The following is a 25,805-nucleotide window of genomic DNA, read 5'->3' on the forward strand; positions in this document are numbered from 1 at the left end:
AGACGTAAAATGTGTAAAAATAGGATTCGCAATGGAAATCCATGGCGTGGGCATGTCATGTCAAAAATGCATGCGCAACCAGCCGATATGTGTACGCGTCAGAGTTGTGTCAATCATTTTGACAGCCTAGAAATGGAATGATCGAAGTCCGAATAGAATAAGGATGGAGAAAAGATGGAGAAGAGGAGAGAGAGAGGAATTTTGTTGAAGAGAAAAAAACGCGGAGAGGAAACCTGCTCGTAATCCGATTTTTCACAAAAAAAAACGATGTTAAAAAGAAAAGAGTGGAAAAAAATAGTAGGGAAGTATGGAAAAGGAACTCCGCGAGGATGTGCAAGAAATGAGGGTCAGGGAGGAAAGAGAGGGATGAATCCTATAGCTTGCACAGGGTTTGCTGAGCGACAACGCTGATAAGGAATAGATTTTGGAAATTATTGAATGGAAAGGAAATAAAAGGTATGGAGAAGAAGAGCTGCTTCGAATTTTCCTTTCTGGATTTTTTTTTCAAAATTTAATTTTCAAAATAACCGTCAGGCGAAGTGACTGCCTCCGAAGAAATGAATCATTTGTAAATCACGATTTTTTTTCTAAATTTATTAAACTTCTATTTCCACGGTTCTAAGCCCAAATTCGTGCCTCAGGGAATTCGAATTCTCCCGCAAAAGACAAGAACTTCACTCAAACGAGTGCAGAAATTTGTTATGACTGCTGCCGTCGCCGTCGCCGCCGCCGCCGCGACGACGACGATGGCTCTAGGGGGCGGGTCATTTATCTTTTCTTCAGGATGCTGCCGGCCGGCCATCCAGCCGTCCGGGCAATGATTCAACGGCGGCACAACGCGACGACGACGGCGGCGATTGCGCTAAGAAACGGCGCTGCAAATTTGATCGATGTGATCGCATCGATCAACTGGTTATTTAATTAACTCATCTATTATGGAGGTGCTCTAGGAAGAGCAAGACGAAGTGGTTTATTTTTAGATTTTTCACGAGCTGCAATCGACGAGAACAAAGGCATATCCGTAAAACCATCCGTGCTAGTCGGATCCGAGTCGCAATTTTTGTTTTTCGACAAAAAGTTGATCGCTGGTGACGTATGCGTATCACACTGACAGCTCCAATTTTTTTTTCCAAAAAGGGTCCCACAGAGGGCGCGACTTTGATCAGATGAGTTAAATCGAAAATGGCCATAAAGAGCCGCGTCAACCTCACCTTGAGCACTTCTTCTGGGTCATTCCTGGAAACCCTGGATAATCACTTAATATCCCCAAACCCAAATACTTAGCGATATTAGGTTGTTACTCCGGCGCAACATGCATTCCTGAAGAAAAATTATGTTTTTGAGCTTCTCAGAAATGATTTCTCCCGTTTTTCAGAAATTTTCTGCTTCATTTTAGTGCAGCGGCATTGAGACATTGTCCAGCGATTGGTTGAATATTTATGTTCATATTTATACTTATAATATAATATTTATTAGCTGCTTTTTTTAATTGAGCCGGATACGAGGTTATTGCTTCCTTTATTCGTAGCTAACTTTTGGCCAGTATCGATTTTTTCAGAGCAATTAAAAAATCAATTATTGAAACATCAACATGATTTATCGAAAGTCGTTCATACGGATAGCATTCAGTATATTTTTATTCATTATTATTCATTATTTATTTACTTATTATTATCATTTTTTGTTATCATTATTTTATTATTATTATCATTTATTTATTTTATTATTGTCCATCATAAACTTGGTTAATTTCGTGTTTTTATGGGAGAGATAAAATAAGTGAAATAAAATAAAAATTTTGTTGGTGAAAAAAGTTTCCAATAAATTTATAGCTTGTGTTTGTATTTTATAATGTATTTTTTATATTTTATATTTAGTTTCATTTTTATATTATATCCTACATCTTAAGTAATAAAATTTCCGATTCTATTAAACCAAATAGATCGTACTATGCTTTTTTTTGCGCGATGCACGCACAACCCCTCAGGGAACCAAATTATAGCCCCCGATTGGGTCAAAATAAATAGTTCACACTTTATGGAAACCCATAATCATAGGAGCCAGGACTCATAGGATCCGCACATATATGTAGATGGGGTGCCTACGATATCCTTGGATTAAAACGAGCACGGGAAAAGTTATATGAGCGAGAGCGATTCAGCTTAATTTTCTTGTCAGCGCTTCTCGTCCGGAAATGTCGGAAAAGCTCGACTACACTCGGACTACTTAATGGATTTCCGGAAAATGTTTAAAACGTAATCGAAAAGAGTGCGACTGTTGTTGGACGGCGTCAGCGGAGGGGAGGAGGGAAGATTTATGAACTTTACTACTACGAATCGGCAATTTCTTACGGTGAATACAATCACAAAAGCAATTACGATTGTGATGTGGACGTACGGCAAAAACGCGTAACCGCACGCGAAATTACACCAAATCTCACGATACTCAATCATTTCGGCCGTAGAGGTTTACCGCAAACCGTAGAGATGAGATGAATGTGAGATCCTATAGAAGAAAGAATATTTTTTATTTTTTTTATAAATTCAAAATAGAAACTACAAATCTGTACACATGGATTTATGCAGCTAAATATATCTCAAAAATACTTGAAAGCCAATAAATTCCAGGAAAACCCCAAAAAAGTGTACGCGTACGCAATTACACAATCTTGTTGTCATTTCAGAATACCACCACATGTGGCCAATTGCTTTGCGTTTTTTGTTTTTTCCTTCTTGCTAAAGAACATCACACAGATGTGCAAAGGGTTGCGCTTAGCGCGAAAAAAGTGGGAAAAGGCTGACAAATGCTGCGCTCCTCCTCGTTTCTTCAAAGTTGCAATATAATCCGAGGGGGATTACTGTAAAGTACAGAGTTACAGTATGCACAATAAAACGGAGTTATCATTTTAAAAAATGGATACGATCATAGAAACACACCAAATACATTGGTAGAGGAGGACAGCGATTTGAAAAGGAATAGGAAAAGAGGGAAAATTTTGCAGAAAAAGGAATAAGGAAGAAGAAAAAGGAAATTCCACAACTAGGAAAACAAAGATTTTAATTCACGGAAAATACTGTTTGGTACGAGAAAACTGGAAAATATACGACTTAAACGTGATGAGTTGATAGAAATAAAAATCCACGTACATATACATCCATGTTATCGGGAAAAGAATTGAGATTTTTCTTTTTTCTCTCAAAATACTCCTTCAAAAATCCAAGAGACAAACTCGTCCACAATAGTTCTGAACTGAGATAACTTTATATTTTTTAAATAATTTCGAATACTATTTGAAATCTCAGGAAATCGAACAGAACTTGAAAAATATTACTACTTCAACTAATAAAAAATGATCTAAAAATTTATGAAGAGAATGAATAAAATGCGCTCCAGTGAGATGCTGCACAGCAGGTTCTGCCACTGACAGGACTAATCAATAATGTAGCCGAGGCTAATCGATAGATAATAAGTAGTAATCGATAGTGCTTGTAACATACATACTTGTAATATTTGTATCTTGTATACTCTATTCAACATTAAACATTGATGACCATAGATGTAATAAATAAATAAACAAATAAATAAATATATGAATATATAAATATATAAATACACCGTAGATGTGATATATAAACGAATAAACAAATAACTTAATAAATAAATAAATAAAGGTTGCAAACAGCGAGACAACGTAGAAGTATTCCGAGAGTAGTAGCTGCTTACGGTATCGCTAACGTAAGCGCACTTGAGCCGATGCGGTTCGTCGTAGTGTCGATGAACAGCGGCGATAAATGAGATGTTTTCGAATCGCTCGTGAACGTAACCACGTCCACGTCTCGTCGATTACGGCTTCCTATCACAACCGAATCGTTGGGACACATTAATCAGAGTCCACTTTTCGGCGATGTTTTAATCTGTCAGGAAAAAAAATCTAGCGATGAGATTTGCTGATAGGCGTGTAGCTAGCTACATACACTTTTTAATTGCTTGCGGATACTGTAAATTTGTTCCAAACTGTGAACGGGTAGTGGTTTTCTGAGAAGGGAAAAAGAACCTCAAACCCTCGAAATCTTCAAAAAGATCTACATGGGCGTGCCGGGAAAGAGCTGCGCTATGTAGATAAAGAAATGCTGAGGCAACGCTGACAAATTTAAAGTGCTGTTTTTTTTTCAGAAAGATTGATCGGGAAACTTAAGTCCTCAGGAAATGAAATAAATGCACAAGAATGCATCAAGAAAAAAAAAAGATTCCAGAAAAAACAACAGCAACAATATTCCGGAAAAAAAAATGAAAATTTTCACTTGAGTGGGAAAGTACTTTTTATCTTTGAAAGAGGATAAATTACAATTGATGGTATTTCAGCATTAGAGGAAATAAACCAAACTAAGTAATTTTTATCGTAAAAAGAAGCAAATAGAAAATCTTGGAAATGGAGAAGTTTCTTTGTTTCAGCTCTTTTACCACAAATAACTAATTTGAATATGTTGATCAAATTGTCATCCAGAAAATCTAGCTAGTATTGTCCTTATTAATTTTTGAATAAACCGAGAAGAAATTTCTCAAAAGAGTGTAAAAATCAACTGAAAACAACGATATCGGATTTATCGCTGATAAACTTGCCAAATTTAGTTTAAAAAAATTAAATTAACCAGAAATAAGTTAACGTAATCTTTAATTGACCAAACCTTCTCACAAATATTACGTATTTAAATCTTTTCTGCCACCATTCGGAAAATTATGAGGAAAAATTAGAAATTCGAGATTAGAAAAGAAAAACTAGAGCGATTCAAATGCTATTACACAGTTGAAAAAACAAATTTGAGCTATTTTTTTCGCGAAATAAAAAAAGCCTATTCGAAAAAAATTGTAACCTTACGTGAAGTATGTAATTAGTTGGGCTGCCGACCGACTAAATGCACTATACAGTAGCAATTACGAGTTATATAAAAGATAGTACATTAATATTTGTATAATTACAGTAATACGACTAATACATCAGTTACCACCGAAAGATAACGTCACATCATACAGTTTTCGGCGTGAAAGCGCAACACGGGCCAAGCTAGATGACCTCTCCACCACAACGGAGGCTCATCTTGCCTCAAATTAGACCTACCATTGACCCACAGATGTTTTTATGAGAATTTCGCAAACTATTAAATTTCCATTAAATTAAACTGGTTGTCGATAGATCCCTTGAAAGGATCATCCGTGAGAACCATTACACTAAATACGTCCACACTAGGAAAACGAGGATTATTTATAGGATTTTAAGGAGGTCGGTCATAGGTCTTTCTAAGGATTTTTTTTTCGAAGTGGAACTACTGTATTCCACATAATAAATAAACAAGAAGGAATAAATAAACAAATAAATACGTGTGAACTGCGCTTCGCTGTGCGCACAAGTGGCGAAATAATGCGTACAGGGTGGAGGGAGCAGACCGCTAGAGAAAAGCGAGAGACGGTAGGTAGACGAGTGGGTGTCGCTCTAACAAATGAGAACAGATAAAAATGTCAAAAAAAAAACGAGAAAATAAATCGAAAGAATCCAGAATCCTTTGCGATTATAGGTCAGATTTCACTGATAAAAAAAACCAGCTACTGTTTATTTCCCGGAACAAATAACGCCGCAAACAAGTTATCCAAGAATGTAGGAAAAAACCTCAAAATTTGCGAAAAAAAAAATCAAAAAATGGCCTGTCCATGCAAGGTTTTCAGGAGAACTCCACGGTTTTCTCTCGGAAAAAATTTAGAAAAATGAAAAATGAGCGCTCATTCACGTGATAATTATACTCTAACAAATACAATTATAGTTCGGTTGTTGGACAAATTCGTTAAAGCAAGTAGAAAAAACGAATCTAAAAGGAAGAAACCAGTTTTACAAACTAATACAGTAATCCTTAGGTCGAGGTCAGCTCAAAAAAGAAAGGGAAACGAATCATATTAAGCGAAATGCATAGAGCGCGACAAATATGGGAACTATTAAAAGACGTATGGATAATCCACGATTAGCCGGGAGCAGCTGAAGTGCGAAAGAGCAGGTCTGGCGCGGATAATCTGCGGACGGAGAAAACGCAGCACACACACGGGAGCCTGGTGCGCTTCTGGACAAGTGCTGCTGCTCTCGGGATGATGGTGAGCAAATATTGGGCCAAAAACATGTGTGAGCGCCCCCGAGAATCGCAGACTCCTCCTGGGCGTCCGGAGGGGAGAGGGGGTGGCAAGGGGGAAATGGGTGGGGAGCGTTGTGAACCGGGTATTGTGTGTAATAAACTGCAAAATTGGGTATTCAGTGGGTACAAAAGAATTATTACGAGACTAATTGTTAAACAATGCGAAGGTGAGGAAAACAAAAGATCCTCGTCGCCGCTGAGAGCGTTTTTTTCCCTGTGCGACAAACAAAATATCGGGTCAGTATGTTATTTACGGGGGACGTCCGAGGAGACACCCTTGGAAGGAGTTCCAGTAAACACAAGAAAACGCCACCGCTACGACGACGACGACGATGAGCACCAGTGAAAATAGCCGGCTGAATAGCGTAAGGACGACAAATATTTTTAAGTGCTTGGAAGTGGTTCTGGATTAAAAAACCACGGATGTACGGTACATATTACGGAGATTTGAGGTGTGAATGAATGAATTGAATGAATAATGAATAAATGTGAATTTGAGGTGGTCTGCAGCTTTTTTCTCTTTTTTTCTTTTTTTCTTTTTCTTTTTTTTCTTTTTTTTCCGAATACTAAAATGTAAAATTGAAACTAAAATAAAATCTTAATGGGATCCCGCTTTTTTCGTGCGAAATTTAAAACTTTTTACAAGCATTTAAAAGTCGCACCAAAAACGCGAAATCTCCTTAAGAAGCATCTCCTGGCAAAAATAGCTTGGTCTACTGATCTTGTACCGATCAATATAGGGTAGCGGTCGAATTTGATCTAATGGATTCGTTTGTTTTAAAAAAAATGGCATTCCGGATAACTATCGGAGGGCAAAGGAAAAGGATAAGAATCATATTGAAATAGAATAAAAATTGGAATTGGAAAAAACAGAACATAAGGATATTTTACATCGAATCAAGAAATTTCCAGAAAATGCACTTTCACCGTAAACTGTGCTATATATTCCAAAAATAGGTCTAAAACTTGCAATAAATTCCCCAATTTGAGTTGTATGGACGAGTCTAAGGCTTTTCTATTGGTCTTCACATGCATTTTCTAAAAAAAAATTGGCAGAATAGAAATTTTTTCTTTGACAAATTCATCTAGCACAAATATAACTCGTCCAACGTCAATTCTTCAATATCTATGATAGTCACATGATTTTACTGACGTCCTTAATTTATTTGCTAAGGTTTCCTTGTTTTATAAGAAAAAAGCACAATAAGTGCCGTTTATAGTCGGCGTCGAACGCGTTGCATCCTCGGTGCGGCACGGCAAGCTCCTTGGAACTCGTGTGTTTAATTTTTGGTAGTTTTTCGTATTTTTCTTCGTGTAACGGAAAAAAGAGCTAAATGGTCTCGGATAAATTAGTTTTTATTAGTTTTTTTTAAAAGAAAGTTGCATATAAACGAGTGTAGTAACGAGCGTTTATAGTCGGCGTCGAACGCGTTGCGGCGCGACAAACTCCTCGTAACGTTTCTCATTGATTTTTGGTAACTTTTCGAAAATATTCTTTCTTTGTGTAATGGACAGAAAGAGCCAAGTGGTCTCTGGAAGATTAGTTTTTTTGAACGAAAATTGTATATAATCCGTAAACGAGTGCGTACAGTAAGAACGATTGGGTCCATAACGATCGCTACATGCGAAAAAAAGTGTGAATTATTGCTTCGGAAATGCAATGACTCACATTCCGCATCGCCTACATATTCTAATGAGGCGTGAACGTAACGTCGGAGTTCGTCGAGATCATGGGTTGTCTCAGCTGAGCGCCGTGCGGCTCAGTGACGATCACTCAGTCATGCGAAAAATGTTGGCACGGAGCCAAACCGGGGTTCACATCCTCCGTGTAATGGTTTCGCTCTTACTTAAAGGACATTTTATCGCATTCAAAAAAAGAATCCCTTAACCATTAAGCATTGGAAAAGGATGGGTCCAGAAAAACCCAAGAAAAAATCCAAAAAATAAATGAAATGAAATTCGAAAATTCTCTTTAAGTGAGAGAAATAGAAAGAAAATTGTTTTTTTTTCCTCGACGAGAAAACGAGGCAAGTATCGGGGAAAAAAATCACAGCGTGACCTCTATGACTCTGTCAGGATATGTCAGGATATCCGGCGCCGCCGATTCCTAACATACAGAGTAAAGTGTCCGTCCATTGAACACCTGTTCAACGATAGACATAACGCCGCCGTCGTCGCCGTCGTCGTTAGACACCGGCACGGAAAATTTCCGGATCTTTTGCAGCATCGCACGAGCAGATGTCAATCAATCGTGTTCGGAAAGAACTTGAACACGAACAGTACACACAGCACTTATCTGGATGGAATTCACGAGGATTTAAAATGATGGATTTGAGAAAAAAACTGTTGAAAATTTTTCTAAGAAATCATGGGACTCTATGGAAATCCAGAGTTGAAAAATTTTCTCCTGAAGAGGACTCAAAATGATTTAGCTAAATGAACAAAGAATAATAGAAATAATAATGTAATGATATAAGATATACATAATAAATATAGACAATAATAAAATAAAATAAACTGAAACAATAAATTGAGATAAAAGATAAGAGAAAAAATAAGAGGTAAGAGATAATATAATATTTAGCATAATATTCAGTATGGATCGATTGACGCCAGAAATTTTATCCTTTATCCTTTAATATTCAGTATGTAATAATAAAATAAGAGTTATGAATAACAATGAAATAAAATAAATAAATATATAACAAATAAATAAAATTTTAAAAAACGATTAAAAAATATAGTATAGTACAATGTTTAGTATGTTGATGAAATATACATAATAATGTAATATTTAGGTAATGTATATTATAATATAATAAAATAATGCAATAATATAAACACAAAAATAGAAAAAAGAGTATAGACGTAAATGTGAGATGAGGAGACATCATGGAATCACAATGAGTCAACTTTAACGATCCAGAACCCGTTTACAAAATTAACCATGACATGGACAAATAGAAGAACGGCAAAAAGACTAATTTTCCTCCTTTTTGTTCCCTCATCAAAAGAAACAAAACAATCCAGAAACTCTCGATTTGAGTAAAACAGTAAAAGTAAAAGAGGAGTGGAAAGTTGCAAACGACTAGAATAGGGTCCCAGAGTAGGGTAGAATAGAATAGGGACTAGGTTTTGTTTCCCGCCCTAAGGGGCGGAACACGGCGGAGAACTTTTGAATCATTCGAAAACCGGAAAAACGATGAATCAGAGGTGAGCGAGAACAAAAGTTCTGTTCTCAAACTTTCTTTAGAAAGAAGGAAGAGGAAGAAATAAGGAAGGGGAGAAATATCTGGGGAAAATTCCCAGGTAAACTTTTTTGCTTCTGAATTTTTTTGAACCTATAATTGCTAAAAAAAAAACCCTCTCAGCATAAAAATAAAGGCATGAAAATTGAAAATTTCCGGCTCTTTCCTTAAATTATTAAAGAAAAAAGGAATAAACGAAAAATACAAGATTTTTTGCCATATAAAATGGGTGTAATTGATTAAGACCACAATGGCCAAACAACAAAAATTTGTTTCCCCAGAAAGAAATTTTTCCCTTGAAAAAAAATCTCAGTTTTTTCTCATACTGGTCCATTTTAGTGGTGTCTACAATTTTAGAACTCTGCTTATTCCATTAATTTATTTATTTATCATTATTTATTTTATCAACATGTTTCTATGAATTACTACTGAAATTCCAACACATTCAGGCAAAAAAGTTCCATGTATTTGATATCTAGAAAGAATCACGGAAACATATAATTTCTTGGATTCCCTGGATCCAGATTACAATGGGAGTCATCGTTTTCTTCCGATGAATTCTATGTCCGGCACCGTTTAGACGCAATCTCAACCAGTTTAGCCACTTTTTACAACTTTGGGTCCGTCCGTGGCCGAGTTATCCTAGTCATTTACCAGCTACATAGCTATTCACATCCAGCACGTCTTTTTTGCTCAGGGAAATCCGAAAAGACCGCCTAATACTAGCAAATGGGTCTGACGACGAGCTACAGTAATCAGCGCAGTGTAGCGCATCGTAAATATAACCAAGCGATTCAAACATTCTACTCCTCCCAACTTTGAAATTTTCAACTCTAATCCTAAATATCTGGACATTTATTGTGTTTTCAAAAAAAACATAAAAAATCTCAAAAAACGAAACTAAAAAGCGGCAAAAAGTGTGTCTGAAGGAAAAAAAAAGAATTCGAGAAACCGTTGAAACCTTCAGATGGTAGAATGGTCTAAAAAAATGGAAAACGAATGAATTTTCGGTTGTAACTAAAATCCAGATCCATTCGCAACATGAAATGACAGAAAAGATCGTTTTAGAAAATTTTGCTGGCGGTCGAAAAAAATGAGGGGAACAAAAAAAACGAAAAAAACATACAGTGGCCATGTGGATTATTGAAAAAAATCGAAAATAAGCGAAGGAAAAAAACAAGACTGAATCAATGTTTGTAGAAGAAAATCGCAGAGATTTCTCAAATTGACTTTCTCGTCGAACATACGTTATATAAACACTATAATAAATAAAATAACAATAACCAATAAAAAGACTAATAAACAATAATGATAAATAAATAAGCGGTAGTGAGCTGATGTGATTGATGAGAGCGGAATGCACCGCATTCATTCCGACGAAGGAAAAAAAAACATCTGGACATCCATCTTAGGGCGAAAAGATGCTAGTGTCGGCAGGAAAACGTCGGATTTCCACTGCTGCTGCTGCTCGAAACGTGGACACATGTCAGGAAACACAAAGAGAAAACGATTGGCTCCGGTGGCAACATCCTTCGACGAAACGATCGAGGCGATGGCGGTGGCGGTGATCTATCGCTTCGCCGGGAGAAACGTTGGTGAAAAGAGGAAATCGTTAGCGAAGAAGCCTACGGAGCAGAGTAAGCAGAGGGTAGGGGGCAGGGCTCGCCGCCGCCACCGCCACCGCCGCCGCCACCACCACTACAACGTGGTTTTAAACAAATCTGGAGACGCGCGCCTCACTCGAATGGACAACTGACATCCACGAACGGATAGGACGGATCGGATGGACCGGCGGACGGACGGACGGACAAAGGATGAAAACCGGATGTACGTAGTTATGAATTTGGGTGTTGTGGTGTGTGTATGAGTGAGAGGATGGAACCGGGCATAGAAAAAACGGTCCGAACCGCTTTTTCCTGCAAAACGGAACATTACAAGCGGAAAATTTGATAATCCTGATGATGACGATGATGATGATGATGGAGAAAATCCGTAAATGCTCATCCAAGCTTGATTAATTGGACGTGTTTAGAAGTAGGTCAACGATAAAATTCCTTATGAATTAGTTTCTAATCAGAAAAAAAGAAAATCACTTCCTAAAAACTACTGGAAGGTGTTACTCGATCAAATTCAAACTTCTTCTACTTCTTTTTACTTCTTTTTCCCTTCTTCTTACTTAATACATGATTTAAAAAATAAGACAAAATAATGAAATGAAAAGTATAAAATAGAATATAAAAATATAACAATATAGTAAAATAATATCATATAATAATTAAATATTCACGTCTTAAAATTTTGGCGCCATACTACTAGTAACATTTCCGTCTATGTTTTCTACTAGTTTGGTACGAAAAAACCTCGTAGGGACAATAATAAAAAAACACCTAAAAAATATAAATATAGAGAATAGAAAGTAAAGAAAAGTGGGATAGAAAAAAATATAAATATAGAAAATTGTACAGATTACAGAGAAGTTCTTCCTGGAAACTGGTTTCTACTGGTAGTTATATTTCTTTAGTCCGGTTAGGAAAGAAATTCTCAAAAAGTGTTCACAAGCGATGATGGTGCACTTTGAAGAGCATTGTACTGATGATGGTGAGTGAAAAATGAGTGGTGCATTGCTGAGGAGGAGGAGAAAAAACCTCCGAGAAAGCACGAGGAAAACTATTCAACAGAAGAAGAAGAAGAAGAAGAATCAGCGATTCTATTCATTGTTCATCAATGATTGAGCGACATATTTCTTCTAGTTTCGGCCTTTTTTTTCAAATTCTATTTTCGGCCGGAGTTTCTAAGCGGCCGTCAGCTTCTTCGCTTCATTCTTCGAGCGAGAGCGATAGTGAGGAGGAAAAACGATGAAACTGGAACGTGATGCGTTCGCATGACATATGTATTGTACGTGATGTCTGCCTGTGTGTGCATGTGTGTGTGTGTGGATCACGCTTGGAAAATGGCTTGGGAACGACCAATAAAAAAGTCATCGAGCGAGAAAAGACGCGTTCTGAGCGAAGCTAATGTTACTAGAAATAAACGGCAGCACAGAAGGGACTTTCGGATCAAATCATTCTGAATAAAAGATTTTTCATTCACATTTTTGCTTAAATTATCTTTGAAATGAAAATTTCGTTATATTAACGATGCTCAGTACAGTAATTTTGCACTCATCCTCCGAGAAAATATTGTAGTTTTTTTTTACTGGAAGCGGAAAACATGAAGAAATCATCTTGAATATATTCTTACTCTTTATAAGCCGAACAATCAAATTCTCAAAAGATTAATGAGAAAAAAATTTAAATTGGCAAGCAGAAGGAAGACATTTCTGCCGAGTACCGTCAATGCAGTGGAACCTTTTTTTTGTGAAATAATTTTGAACATTACTACCAGCAAAAAACCGCTCAATTTGATTTAATTCAATTTTTTTCAGACCAAAGTCATTAGTACAATAAGTAGTTATCCTTCACGCATACAAGGATGTTCTTCTACTTTAAGGAAGAATGAAGGAAGAAACCAATTGAAATGTTTAGTTTTTTTTTGGAAAATTTATGGACAGAACAAGAACTATTTCCTTCTTAATGTGTATTTCTACAAAATGTATAATAACTAATTTTTTAGCTGTACTCAAAAAGCAAAAAAAAAAATGCACATTAATCATTACGTAGCGATCTCGTTGAATCCATTCCAGAATGCTGCTTTCTGAGCCAAGCGACTCAATCTGAAGTAATGGGACCCGTTTCACCTCATCTGCTGAGTTGCGTGCTACTGGTGCTCCAGTGCGACGTAGTGGGACCTGTTTCATCCTTTCTTGTTGCTTTTTGAGCGAAGCGCCACAATCTGGCATAGTGGTACCCTATCACTTCATCTCCATTCCACATGCCGCTAGGACTCTGATCTGACACCACCAGGATCCGTCGCACAGCTTCCTGAAGGGTGATGAGTAGTCTGACGCATTGATACCAGTCTGTCTTCGTACTGCTGCCGTCTGCCAAGTCGTTGCACTAACTCAACATCGGCGTTTTCTCGACCAAAAGTATAGAGGCGGACTTGAACCCGACCCTCTGGATGAAATATTTTCGTGCCAGACAAAAGCACACAAACCGACATACGGACAGACTGTCGTTAATTCCACGCGACTCTTTTTCGTAACATCTAAAGGACGCGTGCCACGGACGCGACAAGATCCCACAGCTCTCTTTTGTTTCGCGCGCTTTACGCTCCGCCCACCTTTGCTTCTATAAAAGGAGCCGTTCCGTGTTTCAAAACTCGCAAAAAAAAAACAAAAACTTTCAAAAAAGCGGTAACTGGAATGGACTCGAGGGGCAGTTGCAATCGATTACAAATAACAGCGCACCTTCCAAACAATAACATTAACCAGAAGGAGGAGGAGGAGCTGCAACGAATTGGGGTGACAGGAGCCCCTAAGCCTATCTGGCGAAGTGGAGCACAGACTTCCGCGTCCAGACTTAGTTCACACGTCCGGGGATCTGTACTTGCCGGGTCCGTAGTGAGTGGATGGTTAGGTCCCCTCTTTTCACATTATATCGTTGCGTATATACGTAGTTTGGAATGAAGGATAAGTACTCAGGGTGTACTGTATGCAGTCGAGAACACAAGAGCCACAGAAGGGTGCCGAAGCAATTTATATGTATGTTGTAAAGGTGTGTTGTGAAGGGCTCTAAGAGCACAAGCTGCGAGCGCCTCCAAGCAAATGTACTCGCGAGGTAGGGCGTGCAAGCCTTGGGGGCCACCATACCATGTAAAGATCAACTCTATCCCCAGCGATAAACCCGAAATACGGCCAGACTAAGCCACCTATTATACAACATGATTGTTATCATCAATTTCCTACACGTACAGAGTCTCTTCAAGTTCATTCATCCCACTCACAAAACAAACGAGTGATAAAATATGATAAACTCGCAATATAAAAGCTCATTCTGAGTATGAGTACGTCATTCTTGCGATCAGCAACAACCTTATCCAGTGGTTGGACAGTTATTGTACAGAGAAGACGTTGGATACGGTGCAACTGCATAAGGTATCAATCTAACTCCGAGCAGAGCGTAAACCCTCCAGAAATTTAGTGTAAAAGGAACAAGACAGCAAAACTGCAAAAAAAAATGTTTCGCTTCTTGCTTCTGCTGCTAGTGCTCAGTCAGGTGAGTTTAAATTCCCTCAAAGTTAGTCTAAACAGTTCCAGAAACTCAGGTACCGCAAGAAAAATACGACAAGGATACCCTTTACGATACTGCAATCCACAAAAAAAACTAATTATGAGTGATTCGCGAAGGATTATCTTCACATTCAATTCCAATCTTATAGACAGAATTCAAATGACGTCATCTAGGAATCCTCGCTTACAGTAAATGAGGCGGCTGTTTGCTGAAAATCTAAAAAAGCGAAACTTTCAGATAAGAAGGAACTCTTCTAAAATTATGATCATTTGATTTTGGTGGCTGGACATACAGTATAAAGACCGAAATGAATTGTGTGAAAACGTTACATTAACCAAAGAATCCCTTTGACACCATCACAATAGCGTCGATATGTAGGTAGGGCAAGCTACGGTAACTGCGTGAATTACGGCAAGCGCGTCGCGGTTACTTGCGTCAACATAAGTCTGCCCACAGCATCTACGAGCGACGAAGCAGAGAACACAAGATCGGAATTTTCTCGTGCCCTCAACGCTGCGCTTGATTCGAAATAGCTCATTTGTGCGTTTTGATATATCAGGATTTTGCTACCACGAAATGAACTCGTGTCAATTTGCAGGACGTTCACGGCTTGATCGATTTGCCCGTGGTTCCCTTTGATTATGATGGAGGGGTACGTGATCCTCCCTTATTATTTCACTAAACGTTGCAGTACATTATGTTAATTTGCTCGAAACAAATCAAAATTCACTTTAACAACACACTGGGTGTTCACGTGTGCGGAAGCTGGATTACTGTAGTGCGCGCTCGTGATTCGGTGCGATTGCGTAAGTTGCAACGAATCCGCCGTCGTCGCGAAAGCTCCGGCTGCTCGCAGAGTTAAGAGCCGCGCCGGCGGCGCATTTTTTGCGGCTCTGCGGTTTTTGTGGTTGATGAGCGCACTGTTGTGAGTAGTTAATAACCACCAAAACCACAGAGCCGGCCAAGCAGCGTCGCCCGTGCGGCTCTTAACTCTGCAGGCAGCCTTTGACCAGCTTAGGCGTCGGCGGGCGACGTTTCCTCACTAGAGAAAAACCTCACTAGAGTTAAACTGAGCTATTATTAATGAATAAATATTCAAGTATTAAAGGCGAAAAAATCTTTCTTGTGTAGCGTTCTAAATTTGAGGATGATGCGATTTGGGCTCTACCACCAAAGATTAATGTCACCCTGTATGCCATTCACAACTTTACAGACATACGTGAGGACTTTGAATCTCTGGTACGGGGATTTTCTCTCTTTTTTTTCCTCTCTCTTTTTTTCCCCAGCTGTACGGCAGATTAACGACTCTACTCTCTTTACTTGTAGTTCAGCGATTTCGCTACGGAACAGGGACTTCATCTAAACAAGGACAATTTTCGCCGTTCGGATGACGGTCCGGATCCAAATATTTCGTGGAAAGCTACTTATGAACTGACTGGGGTTCATTGTATTGAGGTATCGAGTAGGCACAGACCTCAGTTCACCGTCGTTTCGTTTCCGTTTCGTAATGAATGGATGATTGAATGAATGAATGAATGAATGAACCAATGAATCAATCAATTTTTTCAGCTAGAAAATCATCTGCTTCGATTGGTATCACCAAAATTCAATATTGCAATGCTTAACGTGAATTGTGGTCGTCTTAAGTACGCGATCTGCTTCAAACCTGGTTGTCCAAAAAAGTTTTTGGGTAGAGAAAGTTTTGAAAGAGAAAGTAGTGAATAAAGGGTTTTTTTTTGTAAGTACTGTATTGTTACTGTCGATTACAAACGTGCACTACGATTTTTTTTGGACCATACCCGCTTAGAAGCGATATTTCCTCTTCAAAACTTCTGTAGAATGTGTTCTTCTCCCTACAAAACTATTTTTTCGTTGAATACCCAAAATAAGTAAATTTCGCCCATAATTTTTTCTTCATTTTATTCTTCCAAAATCCATTTTGAATAGAAAAGTAGCGAATGTTTTAAAGCTGCTCAGCACTATTATTTACAAGCTTATTTGCTGTTGTTTACAGTACTATGTTAAGGTTATTTACGAAAAAAAAACCGTTTTTTCTCCATAAAAAACTCCAAAATAACGCTCAAATCAGCCGAACAAAGGGGAAAAATGTGAGAAGTGCTAGGAAAAATGTTGAAACAGATTTTAGTTTCAATGCTATTTTCTGAAATTTCCGAAAAATTATTATATTATTTTGGCGAGGAATCATTATAGCGATGGATTTCCGAAACTTCTGTTCACCCGCTCTGATTCATCACTCAGGCAGAGTCCTTGAATAGAAACAGAAGCCGGATCCCAATGGGACCCAATCTTGTCAAATGCTACATATTTCCGCTGACCTATGTATACTGATTCTGCTGGATTATTCTGTCTCTGCACATCGCAATGAAACGATAGGGAATTGTTCCTTGTTCCCTTTTTTTTGGGAATTTTTCGTAAAAGACAAGGAACTCCAAAGTGGAAAAATGGATGTTGCGAGGAACAAAATCAGAAACTACATGAAACATTAATCCACCGTTATTCACCGGAGATTTGCTCCAAGTATAAAAAATAAAACGTGTTCCTAAAATCCAACAAAATGTCACTTTACATCGTTTATCCAGAAAAGAAACTTCGGTAGTGATGACTCGAAGTTTTTCTGCATACGACAGTCGTGAATCTTACAATGCTTTCACACAATAATTGAATGTTTTCGGATGAAAAAGTTCTCAGTTCCGAGTGGAACGACACTTTTTTTTCGGATGACGAAACGAATGCCCTTTGTAGTGAAGTTGTCCGGACGTACACAGTTCATAGAAGAGAGAAAAAAAACAGCTAATAATCATTTCCGGAAAATGTGGACGATCCTTAGTTATGCATCTTTTTCTTTATGGGAAGAAATTCCCTTATAAGCGGAACCAGAAACAGAACCTCGTAAATGGTTCCCGTATGGAAAGGGAAGAAAATTCTAAAGATAAAAAAGTTCTATTGTGAGTCTATTGTGATACATTTCTTACTGTAACACTTCAATTACAGTAATCATAGTTGTTCACGACAGATTTTTACAGAAGTTACGCTGCTACAAAAAGGAATCTATGAGGGAATAACTGAATAAATAGCAGGTAATAACGATATTGTTCCATTCCTGTGCCTACGCCACTCTTATGAACAAATAATGACTCAAACACCACCCTGGAATAAAGAAAAAAAAAACGAAAGTTCTGGAAAAATCTCCTGAAAACGTCTTGAAACCACTTAGACGCGAAGAAAATCAGCCAAAGAAATAATCGGCGGCGATCGCCTGTTGTGGCATGACGTGTGTGTCACATTGAATCGAAACAAGTTTTCATGATTAACGTGTGAGAATGTCATATCTTTTACCGATCGATCGATCGATATATTCGGAAGGAAACGATGAAATCATCGATTAGACAAAAATCAAATCAAATCCTCTTCGTGAAAGTGACGAAATGAGTTCTCAATAAGAGAGAGAGAGAAGGAAGTGAGAAAAAAAGAAAAGATGAGAAAAATGAACGATTTATGTAGAATGTGAGTTACGTAGAAATAACGAATATCGATACTTTGATGGGAATTGATTGATCGATTGTTGATTGAGATGGACTATACGATGACGTTTTTCTTCTCTTTTTTCTGCTTATTCTCTCAATAACGGAGAGAAACGAGAAAAAAGAAGCAAAATTGGGGATTTTCGTAGGCAGTTTGAGGTCCGTAGAAGCCACGAATCGATATATTGATTGACCACTTGAGTTAGATAATCCATAGAGGTTTTTCTCCTCCTGATTGTGTGTGTGTGTGGGTGGAAAATGTGGATAAAGAGCGCTGAGGCGCCCGAAAATGAACGTATAATAGCTGGCAATATGCCCGTCCGACCACCGGACCCGCTATAATTACGGTGATCACATTTTTCGTGACGAGATGTGAGACATTGTGGTGATTACGGCAATTACATCAAATTTCACGCAACAATACACTGCGGCAAACAAATTCGTTGAAGACAAAGGGGTGAGTTTTGAGGACTAAAGTAAGGAAAAGATGATTTGATAGACATTAACGCCTTTTTTCGGATTTTTCTGTATCTTATTTCTTTGAATTTTTTCTTTCCAAATTCACTTTTCTTTTTAGCGATATTTAATTTCAATTTAAAATAGATTTTCCAAGAAAAAAAATTCGAAAAAAATTCTATGAATAGCAGCTCCACTCACTAAAACGTTAATGACTTTCGTCGGTTAAGTGTGGTTTAAAGAAATTAGTGACCTTATCAAGAATTAATTACAGAAATACATTAATTACATTAGCAGATGTAATTAGTTACAGTATCACATCAAAGTAAAACCGATGACGTCATTTCTGTAACATCGTCCGCAGATGGCGTGTATAAATTCGCGTTTTTTTTCTGTTTTGAGCGAATTCTCATTCCTCATGCATTAGCGGTGCCTCGATGAAGAAAAAAACTGCAAAATTGCACAATTTCTGCAAAATGAACAAGTGTTACTTTCTCCATAATGGAAAAAGACAGGGACATAGCTAGAAAATTTCTGGATCACGGAGAACGTCTAAGCGAAAAGGGGGAATTTCTCAAAAATGTGAAATTTTGTCGAGTATTTCCCGGCAACTTCCCGGCAAAAGGTAAAACGAGTTCTATGGATATAAACTTGGAAATATGAATCTATGACTAAAAGAATTTCCATGGATATACGAATTTTTTTTTATAGAAGAAAAATTTCGAAAAAGTTTAGAAACGTGAAAAGTGCATCTGTGGATCTAAGAAAGGAAAATTTTATACAGGATGATATCTATGGCTACGGTGGCTAGATACTGTACGTCATTTGAAATTTACAAAAAGACTCAAATAACCCTTAACTATGTATTAATTTATTAAAAGTATTGAAATTATTAGTATAAATTAATTATTGTCAATTGTAACTATTAAATATAAAAGTCTACAATATTATTAGACATAAATGTAAAATATAAAGTAATATAAATGAATATATTATAAAAAATAAAATAAATCATCAAGGTATGAAATAATAAAATTCACTTATAAAAAAAGTTAAAATTCATAAAATTAAATATAAAATAAATAAAATATAAAACAATATAAAGCATAAATAAAATGCAAAATTCATCTATAAAAAAAACAATTATTGTTAATAGAGAGTATTGAATATAAAGATGTGCAATATTATTAAGCATAAATATAAAATATGAAGTTATATAGATAAATATATAATAAAATAAAACAAATCACTATTATATGAAATTATCAATAAAAAATAATTTTTGGTAATGGTAAGAATTAAATTTTAAAAATAAAAATAGCTCACTACTAAAAATGAATAAAAAATATACAGTAAAACATACATAAAAATATAAAATTATTACTACAAAATAATCATTGCTGATAATATTCATTGGTGTAAAATAAAGTGAAATAACTAATGAAAATCGTGATAGGCCCTTAAGGCTCTTAAAGTATGCGTCCTTGCGTCTCTCAGATCCCGAAAATTAGAGGAGAATCATCCAGGGGATTCATGGATTGTGCAATAATAGCAGAACCACTTCAACAATAGCTACCACCAAGCAGCACTAGGACGAGACCAAATGCAATTCATGGCACACATGCGTCGACGGCTCTCCACACACCACCAAGCGCATAAGTGGCGCATTTTTGCCGGCAAAATTACGACGCCGAAGCCCTCCGAACAGCATCCAGAATAAGAATATGCTGCATATATTGATTGGATGAAAAAGAGCGTATTTCTTCAGGTGATGGTGGAATAATTTGAGGAAATGAGGGAATAATCGAAAGAATCCGAATCAAAGGGAAAAATCGAATCGAAGGAATCGGAAGGGGAAACATGCGAAACAGTCCGAAACAGCGAATCGAAGACAACGAATCGAAGGAGAGAGGGAGGGCTGAAAAAACGAATCCGGAAACATTCCAGAATCTTCAGAGGCTACGTCACTTTTAAACGCTTAGATTAAGCATCAGAATAACATACGTATGTCATTAAACAAAGAAAATCGTTGAGAAAAATTTTTAATTCGTCAGAAATTTCGCCATTATTACAATGACTATAAATTCTGGATGGTTCTAATCCGTTGCTCAGAAACTTTGAGACTAAGGAATTACTTTATAGGAGTCTAGAGAGCCTGTAACAGTTTTAATTATATAAATATTATTTATTATTTCATTAAAAATCGTTGTAGGCTCTAACTATTGTATCTATTTATTTATGTTATACATTTTTACTAGTAATTAAGGGATAGCAAATAACAATAATGGCTTTATAATTTTGAGAGAAAAACAAATAAATAAATAATAATAAATAATAATTGAGTAATAATAATATAATAAATAATAAAATAATAAAATAATGAGAAGAATAAATTCAAAATAAATAATAAATTTAAGTTAAAGAAACAATTTTAATATTATTTTATTTTGCTCCAGCTGTTGCACGTTTTCTTTTTTTTTCAGAAAAAAACTGCAGTTCCGTTTTTTTTGGTGCACAAATTTGATGTGAAAGGTGCGTTTTCCTTTTCTATGTAGCATGGTAAATATTTCTGGACAACAAATTTTATCACTGCCAGTTTCTCTCAAACTTAGAGATTCTTGTAATTAAATAATAAGAATAAAAACAAAAATAATAATAATAATAAATGAGAGAAAACGGTAACGAAAATAATAAGAAGAAGAATAATAATAAATGAGAATAGAGGTAAATAATAATAAATGAGAGAAAATCGTAACGAAAATTATAATAATAATAAGAAGAATAAATGAGAATAAAGGCAAATAATAATAAATGAGAGAAAACGGTAACGAAAATAATAAGAAGAAGAATAATAAATGAGAATAGAGGTAAATAATAATAAATAATAAATGAAGGAAAATCACAACGAATAAGAATATTAATAAATGAGAATAAAAGTGAATACTAATAAATGAGAGAAAATCGTAACGAAAGAGGACGATCATGTCGTTCGTTGTTCAAGCGCCGGTGGTCAGCCGGCGGCGTTTAATCGTCGAAGCTGATCGCAAACATTAAGTATCATGACGGTTCGGCTCGTTCGGCTCGGCTGCTGCTGTAGCATCAGATACATCACGATGTCAAACAGACAGTAGCGTCGGGCACAAATCAACGCCGCCGATCGCGCTGACCACGCTTTATGTGTCCAGACATCACATATCGAATCGAATCGAAGTTTGTTTTGAGCAGCAAGCGTTCCTCGTCCCCCCTCCTGCGTGACGTCTTATCAGCAACTTTACGACGACAACACCGAGAACTTCGGCTGTCCATAAAACGAGAATTTTGAATCTATCTTGAAATAAACGCCTGAGAGGGATCAATCGGGGATTTCTTCGGGAAACATGCTCTGCGGGAAAATAAACTGAAAGGATGAAAAAGTTCTATTATAAAAAAATTTTACTGCATAAAATTGTTACGTTACATATATTTAATTAAAGAATGAATTCTATAAATGTCTTACTCCAAAAAATTGTTACATTACACACATCTTATTAGAAAAAACATTTTTCTACTTCAGAATTTCTATACAATCAAAGTATAGTTTAAAAAATAACAAAATATGTGTGATAAAAACTAAAGATAAACAAATTAGAGGCATTCACCAAATGAAAGTGAATTGAAATGAACTCGTCTTTCTCGACAGAAAATCAGGAGCGAAACAGAAAAACCAAAATTTGAGCATAAAAACGTATAAACTACAGAAATGATCCTTAAAAATCTTTACAATTAAATGACAAGTACATATTCTGAAAATTCTTCTCAGGATATCCCGTAACGTTTAACTGTGGAGTGTGAGAGAGATTCGCTGGCATGTAGAAGAAAAAAAAACAATAAGATTTTGACTTTTTTCGGGAATTCTCCAGAATTCTGTAGTCAATTCTTTTGGAACAGAAAAAAAACCCTTAAAATCTAAAGCTTAACTCTTCCCGGACCGGTGGCGATGGCCCAACTATACATAAAATTCCAACGACGGAATACGATAAATTTGAGCAATTTTTGCAAGTTTTTTTTTGTTGCGTTTTTTTTTTCTCATCATTTTCTTATAATTTCCTTTAACTGCTTCCATCGAGCGTTTGACGTGGCCTGTCGCGGTAAAGGAGAGGAACAAAAAACAGAAACATAATGATAAAAGTATAGAATTTTCTGGAAGGTTCCAGAAAATCCTATTTATATGCACGCGAATAATGCAGCATTCGGCGGTCGCTTCTTTTCTCTTGTTCCAGCTTCTTCCGAGAAAATATATACTATGTATCCAAAATAAACGAAAAGAAAACTAGAAAAATCAATGCTAACACAATCTGCGAGCAAATCCGGAAAGGGCAATCTTGTAAATGGTTCGCTTGGTCGATAGAATATATAACGAGAACCATAAAATGCTCGATAAATAGCATATACGAATAGGAGGAAAATCCACGTGCTTCAATGGGAACGCGGGAAAATTTTGAATTTACAGGATCCAAGAAAAGAATTCATTTATGTCCGTTTTTACAAGTTTTGGTCGCATAAAATTCACACAAAAAAAGAAAGCTGAGAGTTTTTCCCAAAAAAATCTCTCCAGATCAATTTTTATCTCCTTTAAAAGAAATTTACAGCGAGAATTGTAATTATAATAATTTACAGATGGATTTCATCTAGAATAAATAAATAAATAAATAAATAAATAAATAAATAAATAAATAAATAAATAGAAATGAATAATTGAATGGAGATAGAATGTGGATTAGAAATAGAATCCCAATTTACAGTACCACAAATCCCACAATCAGACCTGACAGAGCCGGAAAATCCAGAAAAAAAACGCTCTCAAATTGGGAAAAAATCGCAGAAAAACTGCGATTTTTCATTATTTCTGCAAGATTTCTCCAGCTAAGGCAAGCAGGATGATGGAGGAGTGGAGTGTGGAGCAGGTTGCGGTTTTAAGGACGACTCGGATGGAAAAAAATATGGGCTGAGCCCTTGACAACGCAACGTTTTCAGCTGCACGACCATCGAAAAACCGCTGTTCGAAGTGCACGCGAAAAAAACGGGCGAAAGCCGGAGAATTCAAGGAAGCAGGAATAAGACACGACCCAGGAGACATCCCCGAGAAGAATTCGTATCGTTTCAGGACCCACGTAATCATGGGGAACGAAATCCACGGCAATAAAGCACACGTAGAGGGCGCGGACGCGCATATTCCTCTATTAAAACCAGATGCTATAGCTCCGGCGCTGGAAGCTTGAAAAGCGGACGCCGCTTCTGTCGCGATGCGACGTCGTCGCGCCGCCGACGTCATCGGCGACGGCGGCGTTGGCGCTTTGAAGCGGCGGACTGTTCGTTTCAATTGGATTATGATCGACTGCCGCCTTATAATCTCGGGTCTCGACGCCGACGCGACGCGGTCCGTCGGCGATGTGCGGTGACCGCAAACGGAAAGAAGCCGACGGTCAGAGCGGCGCCTTTCAAGGAGAAGCTTCGAAAATTCCAGAAGAAGGCCGGGAGCTGATTTACATACGTTTTTACTGGTCTTTTGCTGCTAAATCCTATTTCTTGTCAGCAAATAAAAACTGTTCCTTTTTTCAAATTATTATTTTTTAATTTTAATGGAATTATAGGTGTTGTGCACCTCTCCGGACCTCACCAGTCTCATCTTACGGTTGGAAGGACAATGTGACAAATAATAAGTTCTATTTCTCGTGCAAAATCCGTAGGGATCCATTAAAAATCCGTTAAAAAATTAAAAATTCTCGAAATCGTCGTGCTTTGTCTCATTCCCCCACGTATAGTCCCAACAAAGCCACCGTATACATCTTCGCGGCGGGACCCATTCCATAATATTCCGCAAGAGGACATGAAGCGAACCATTCATAGCGCAGTAAAGGAGAAAGAAGAGCAATTTTGTCTGATGGAATTGAACTACGAAGAGTTTTTCATATAGCCATAGCGTTTCCTATGAGCGAGTGATAGTCATGCAATTCACGCAATATTGCACTATCAGCCAAAATTTGTCTGGCTAAACACTAAGTCGACATCAAATATGGCGAGAATGGCTCCGGAAGAATTGCGGGGAATCCCACAGCATGGATTTACAAGCTTTCGCACATTTAGCAGCTATAAACAACTACAATTTAACAAGTTACAAATTCTAGGTAAAAATTAAGTAGAAGTAAGTAGTAGAGTAGAGTAATTAAGTAATTAAGTAACTAAAAATCAGTGAAAATCATCAAATAATTGGTTAATTAATGGTTCTGTGACTCACAATTTGACTCTTTAAAAAAAATTCCAAAACACTCGGCTCATTTCCCTTGGAATTCTCATCCTCAACTTTCTCTTCTTTTCCTCTAGCTGCAAGAAAAAGACTTTTAGAAGAACTTTTACTGAGTCGAATACTAATTCGAATACTTCGAATGAAAACCAATTTTCGTTCGGATGATATACTAATAGCATAATACAAAAAATATAATAACAATACTAATGGATATATATTAGCAGGGAAAATATTGAAAAACAAATATTTCATGAATTCTAAGGGAAAGAGTAGGGAGGGGAGAGACTATTTTTTCCCATTTTTTCCTTTCTCCCTTTTTCCTACTCTATCATATAGATGAGAGTCTACGAGAGACGTTTATGAGAAAATTCTTTTATTTTATTTTATTAACATTATTGTAGACAAAAAAAAGAACAACAAATAGTGAGTAAAAGATGTAAATAATTGAAATTTTGTTCAAATGGACCGTTCAGGTGCGGGGTCGCTAAACCGTAATGTAGCAAAGCCACTGCCGATATTTGGTGTCGCTTTGTCAACAATTTTCTGTTGGATCCTGTTGTGAAAACAACTGATGCCACCAAACAAATCTGTACCGATAAAACTGTAAATCAAACAAAAATATTCCGGACAAAATATAGGAATAATTTTGCAGTTTGGAAACAAAGATATACGTAGGGGAAAAAAGCTAAGAAGAAACATTTTCCAATAAATATACTGTTTTTTCTTCAATGACATGTGTTTTGAAAAAAAATTGGGTTAACAACGAAAAATAGCAGAAAAGCCAAACGTCAACAAAGTGCCACAGTCGCATGGGTGAGAAAAAAATTGAAAAAAAGCTAGAAATTGCTCAATAAAATAGAAAGATGGATAGAAAATAGAAAGGTAATGAATAAAATAATAAATATGATAAGTGAAACACAATATAATAAATC

General features: G+C 36.8%; 1 protein-coding gene across 3 annotated transcripts; it reads left to right on the forward strand.

Annotated features, from left to right (window-relative positions):
• Nucleotides 1-10,904: 10,904 nt before the first annotated feature.
• Nucleotides 10,905-16,317, forward strand: RB195_012165 (uncharacterized protein; the record flags this gene model as incomplete). Of its 3 annotated transcripts, none has more annotated exons than XM_064193903.1 (7): nucleotides 10,905-11,069; nucleotides 14,361-14,456; nucleotides 14,503-14,577; nucleotides 15,191-15,244; nucleotides 15,739-15,831; nucleotides 15,919-16,047; nucleotides 16,162-16,317. In XM_064193903.1, the coding sequence occupies 7 exons, from the start codon at nucleotides 10,905-10,907 to the stop codon at nucleotides 16,315-16,317; spliced, it is 768 nt and encodes a 255-aa protein (XP_064051484.1). The 3 variants fall into 3 exon arrangements, with proteins under 3 accessions (XP_064051484.1, XP_064051485.1, XP_064051486.1); XM_064193902.1 differs by having other exon boundaries at nucleotides 14,361-14,441; XM_064193901.1 differs by lacking the exons at nucleotides 10,905-11,069; nucleotides 14,361-14,456 and having other exon boundaries at nucleotides 14,539-14,577.
• Nucleotides 16,318-25,805: the final 9,488 nt, after the last annotated feature.

The sequence above is a fragment of the Necator americanus genome, chromosome III, assembly GCF_031761385.1.
Source record: "Necator americanus strain Aroian chromosome III, whole genome shotgun sequence".
In the NCBI taxonomy this organism is placed as follows: domain Eukaryota; kingdom Metazoa; phylum Nematoda; class Chromadorea; order Rhabditida; family Ancylostomatidae; genus Necator; species Necator americanus.